We start from the raw sequence: 5299 nt of genomic DNA on the forward strand, positions 1-5299 counted from the left end.
TGCGAGAAAAAGGTTTGGAACCTCTGACTTAAAACAGATTATAAAAGTACGCTAAAACTGAATTCACAAAACTATATATTTAAAAATTTATTTATACGTACTAGTGTTCACGTTCCCCTCTTTTTTCCTACACATGAAAATTATGGGAAGACTATCATGTCTCCATTGAAGAAAAAGCATAAAAATCACATTTCATAAAAACTTCAAATCATGAATAAACGTAGTTATTAAATAAATAAAACAAACATGTGCAAATTTTATTAAATACTTTAATTTTGATAAACATTTGATAACAAAACAGATACTAGAAAAAGAATAATTGCTAAATACAGTATTTATGAAAATTTTAAAAGCTGTTTATAGTAGTGTAGTGTAAATAAAAATTTTCCAACATTTTAAACGAATAAATTAAATTTTTGAAAATTATTTAATCAACTTCCTCTATAGTTGGACCACTTCCACCTCCACTTGTAGGCCCAGCAGCACCACCAGGTGCTCCACCTGGGAATCCTCCTGGCATACCACCTGGCATTCCTCCAGCTTGATATAACTTTGTAATAATAGGATTACAAAATCCTTCCAATTCTTTTTGTTTGTGTTCAAATTCTTCTTTCTCTGCAAGCTGTAATATATATGCTTTTATTGTATATATGTAAAATATAAAATATATACAATTTTTTTTGGGTTTAAAAAGATCTTACCTGATTAGTATCTAGCCACTTGATTGTCTCTTCCACTTTTTCTAACAGTTTCTTCTTATCGTCCTCCGAAATTTTATCTTTTAACTTTTCGTCTTCAACAGTTGACTTCATATTGAAAGCATAACTCTCAAGAGAATTTTTGGCAGAAATTCTACCTTTCTGTTTATCGTCTTCGTCCTTGTATTTCTCTGCATCTTTTACCATTCTCTCGATTTCTTCTTTTGAAAGACGGCCTTTATCGTTAGTGATGGTAATTTTATTCTCTTTTCCTGTACTCTTATCTACGGCAGACACGTTCATGATACCATTAGCATCGATATCAAATGTTACCTCGATCTGAGGAACTCCACGAGGTGCCGGAGGAATTCCGGTAAGCTCAAACTTTCCTAACAGATTGTTGTCTTTCGTCATAGCTCTTTCGCCTTCGTAAACTTGGATTAAAACCCCAGGCTGGTTGTCAGAATAGGTTGTGAAGGTCTGAGTTTGTCTGGTAGGGATTGTTGTATTACGTTTTATAAGAACAGTCATTACACCACCTGCAGTTTCAATTCCAAGGGAAAGGGGAGTAACATCAAGCAAAAGAAGATCTTGAACTTGTTCTGATTTATCACCATTCAAAATAGCAGCCTGTAATAACAACAATTAAAAAAAAATTTGTAGACACTAAAATTAAGGTTTTCTATTTAAATTTGTTATGGATATTGAGTGGCTTCAACATTTTACACTACTTATACAAGAAACATCAATTACACAACTTATTTTTAATATATAAAAGGCATATTTCCTAATATTACTTTATTCAGATACTAATTCTGTATTTCTTACAGAAAGTTTTAGTGTTTACAAATCAATCCAGCAGTGACTTCAGTTTTATATAATGTTGATAAAAAAAGAAAAATTTAAAAGATAGTTAAACCAAACAATCAAGTTCTAAATTTATGATTCAGATGGTATGTTAAAGGTTGCATTTTTATTAAGTTCAAATCCATATTGTGGATGGATAATGAAGGAGGCAAAGTACAATCTTATTTCATTCATTAGTACATATTTTCTATTAACAGGACTTATTAAACTGGCTTTAAAGATTATAAAATATCTTTAAAGCCAGTTTAATAAGTCCTGTTAATAGAAAATATGTACTAGTGAATGAAATAAGATTATAATAAATTAAGGACATTAAGGCATATTAATTTAGGCAAAGTACAAGTTCACTACTGAGGATCTGGAATTGAATCTGAGCAACTAACCCCAGAAATACATTTTGGGGTGCTCTGTCCCATCCGCCACTAACCAGCCACTCTAATTGAAAGTTTGGCAAAAAACCCATATGTTATAACCATCTCCTTTTCAAATTACTGGGAGTAATTAAATACAAACAAAACCTTTTTAACTAGTAACAGAACTTAAACATTCTGAAGTTGCATTAAAGTTCTGTTATTAGTTAAAAAGGTTTTGTTTGTATTTAAACCCATAATGAGTAGTATTAAAAAGGCCGTCTTAGTACCCACGAAGTAGGGAGAATGAAAACTAAACAAGCTTAATCCAAATTCTATGAATTGGATACAGGATACTATTTTAAAGTCAAAAAGAAAGTCTTATTGTTGAAGGGAGGTTTTAGCATATAAAAAAAAAAAAAAAAAAAAAAAAAAAAAAAAAAAAAAAAAAAAAAAAAAATCAATATATGCGTGTATTTATAAAATCAATACTTTTACTTACTATTAAAAAACTGAAATATTACCTGAACAGCTGCACCATAAGCAACTGCTTCATCGGGGTTTATACTTTTGTTTAAATCTTTCCCATTGAAAAAATCTTGCAGTAATTTCTGTATCTTTGGAATACGAGTAGAACCGCCGACGAGTACAATATCGTGTATTTGACTCTTGTCCATTTTTGCATCTCTCAAAGCCTTTTCGACCGGTTCCAACGTTCCACGGAACAAGTCGGCATTCAACTCCTCAAATCTAGCTCTGGTGATGGTGGAGTAGAAATCTATTCCCTCAAACAGAGAATCAATTTCAATACTGGAGGAGGAAAGTTTGGTAGCATTAAGTGATTTTTGTTTATGATCAAACACACACACAAAAAAAAAAAAAAAAAAAAAAAAAAAAAAACACCCAACGAACATACCTGGCTTGAGTACTCGAAGATAAAGTTCTCTTTGCCCTCTCGCAGGCAGTTCTCAATCTTCTCAATGCTCTCTTATTAGTAGTAAGATCTTTCTTGTGTTTACGCTTAAATTCTTGCACAAAATGATTAACCATACGGTTGTCAAAATCCTCTCCACCCAGATGAGTATCGCCGGCAGTGGACTTGACTTCAAAAATACCATCTTCGATGGTCAAACAAGACACATCAAAAGTACCTCCACCAAGATCAAAAATCAAAACATTCCTTTCTCCACTTCCCTGTGAAAAGTCAATTTGAAAGAACAAGTCATTTTATTTACATACATCGAAAAGATACGTAATCACAATCATCTAATTTTGGAAAAAAAAATCTTACTTTTTTATCCAAACCATAAGCAATGGCAGCAGCAGTGGGTTCATTAATGATTCTCAGCACATTCAACCCAGCAATAGTACCCGAATCTTTAGTAGCCTGTCTTTGAGAGTCGTTGAAATAAGCCGGAACAGTAACGACGGCATTAGTAACAGTCTTTCCCAGATAAGCCTCGGCGATTTCTTTCATTTTGGTGAGAACCATGGAAGAAATCTCCTCGGGATAGAAAGTTTTACTTTCGCCCTTATAATCAACTTTAATCTTTGGTTTTCCTCCATCACTAATTACTTCAAAAGGCCAATGTTTCATGTCCGACTGAACCGAAGAATCTTCGAATCTACGTCCGATAAGTCGTTTAGCATCTAAAAAATGCAATAAATTTCATATTATTAAGTTTGTAATTAAGTGTTTTCTTATACGTTAACTCTCGGATTGCTCCGATATTTACCGAAAACGGTATTGCTAGGATTCATGGCTACTTGATTCTTCGCAGCATCGCCAATCAACCTCTCCGTGTCAGTAAATGCGACGTAACTCGGAGTCGTTCTATTTCCTTGATCGTTGGCAATAATCTCTACTTTCCCGTGTTGGAACACCCCAACGCAGGAATAAGTGGTTCCTAAATCGATACCAATCGCCGGAGTCTTTGCCATTTCTATTAAAAATAAATTAGAAAAGGAATTATTCATTCACTCGATACGGCTCTATGACCTAATCGGAAAGTACTAGAATATAACCAAATGAACGACACTTACTCCTCGTAATCGAGATTCAAAATTTGATAATTTCGCAATAAATTCTTCTTCTGCAAATGGACACAAAGAACGCTATCGCACGTTTGTTCGAACAATGGCCGACGCGGACTTTGCCGGCTTTATATACACGCGTGGACGGTTCCGTGAATCTTCGCTCTCTCATTGGCTAAACCGACGTTTCCTTCGGTGACGTATTATCGTCAATGCTGAGTCAGATTGTTGTCACGTGACGGAGAGAAAATTGGGGAAAATGGAAAATTCTAGAAAGGATATTCGTTTCTATTTGTCCGTATTTAAAGTAGATATAAACGATTACGATTAGAAATCGAATATTTGGGAAAACTTATTTACATATAAATTGATTTTTAAAAATAATTTATTAATAAAATATTGCTCGATTTTTTCGGTTAATTAATTAAGCGTGTGAAGTTATAAACGAAAATTTTATAATAAAAACAGATAAAATGCAATTAAGATTAATATACATTTTCTTATAAGAAAAACCTTTAAAAATCTACAGTAAAAGTTAAACCTATAAATCGAATGATGCATTTTTATTATAGGCCTACTGTGTAACACTGCAACGTGTAACTTATATAAAGATCTAAAAATCGATACATTTTTCCCAAGAGAGACGATACGATTCTAGAATATTCTTTTGTTAATTTTAATCGATTATGTATACGGTATGTAATTGTTTTCCCGGTGAAATTAAGTACGCCTATTTATAAAAAAAAACAAATAAATTCATAGAAATTTTCTATACAATTCTCAGAATCGATTACTAAAATCGATTAATGCGGAATTCATAATTATTTGCACCGAATAACGGTAAATAACTTTAGTCTTCGCAATTAACCACCCATTTAATAGTATTTTTAAATGTGTTTCGGTAATTTTATATAAGATTTAAATCTTATGGCATCCATATTCTTCCACTGGATTTTTGATATTACGCATATAAGTTTGGAGAACTTACTAAAGCAAAGCTATTTGTTCTATAATCAGGTACTATAATTTCAATTTTTTCCTATTACACGCACACTTTTCAATGCGTTTCGTGGGAGTTCGTGGGAGATTTTAGTCATTATTATAGAATGGTTGTGTGTGTGTGTATATATATATATATATCATATATATTTATTCATATTTTCATTTCACATTTCTTTTTAATGTCGCCGCAATGATTCTCTTATTAATAACGGATCGAGTTCGAAGATTTTCTCTCCATTTTCGCCGAATATTCAGACTTATAATTCAAACGGGACGGAGAAAATCTAATCCTAAATGGTTGTTTAGCCTAAGGCAAAGATTAACGAGTGTAACCTAATCGACCATTAA

At 32.5% G+C, this 5299-nt stretch overlaps 1 protein-coding gene across 2 annotated transcripts; it reads right to left on the reverse strand.

The window, feature by feature from the left end:
* Positions 1-286: 286 nt before the first annotated feature.
* On the reverse strand, positions 287-4165 carry LOC111625425 (heat shock 70 kDa protein cognate 4). Of its 2 annotated transcripts, XM_023368564.1 has the most exons (7): positions 3959-4165; positions 3652-3858; positions 3207-3565; positions 2832-3109; positions 2440-2725; positions 702-1328; positions 288-622 (listed from the first exon to the last, which is right to left on the reverse strand). In XM_023368564.1, exons 2-7 carry the CDS (start codon positions 3854-3856, stop codon positions 428-430), a joined length of 1950 nt encoding a protein of 649 aa, XP_023224332.1. In that variant the 5' UTR covers positions 3857-3858; positions 3959-4165; the 3' UTR covers positions 288-427. The 2 variants fall into 2 exon arrangements, with proteins under 2 accessions (XP_023224333.1, XP_023224332.1); XM_023368565.1 differs by lacking the exon at positions 3959-4165 and having other exon boundaries at positions 287-622.
* Between the last annotated feature and the right edge of the window lie 1134 nt (positions 4166-5299).

This window comes from Centruroides sculpturatus, unplaced genomic scaffold (genome assembly GCF_000671375.1).
Source record: "Centruroides sculpturatus isolate CEXI.00-Female unplaced genomic scaffold, Cexi_2.0 scaffold431, whole genome shotgun sequence".
In the NCBI taxonomy this organism is placed as follows: domain Eukaryota; kingdom Metazoa; phylum Arthropoda; class Arachnida; order Scorpiones; family Buthidae; genus Centruroides; species Centruroides sculpturatus.

Excerpts from the sequence above, each read along its gene's own strand:
- LOC111625425 (XM_023368565.1), bottom strand. The coding sequence starts at position 3,856 with ATGGCAAAGACTCCGGCGATTGGTATCGATTTAGGAACCACTTATTCC. Across the intron at positions 3,110-3,206 it reads CTTATGGTTTGGATAAAAAA|GGAAGTGGAGAAAGGAATGT; the intron begins GTAAGATTTTTT and ends GACTTTTCACAG. Across the intron at positions 2,726-2,831 it reads TCTTCGAGTACTCAAGCCAG|TATTGAAATTGATTCTCTGT; the intron begins GTATGTTCGTTG and ends TTCCTCCTCCAG.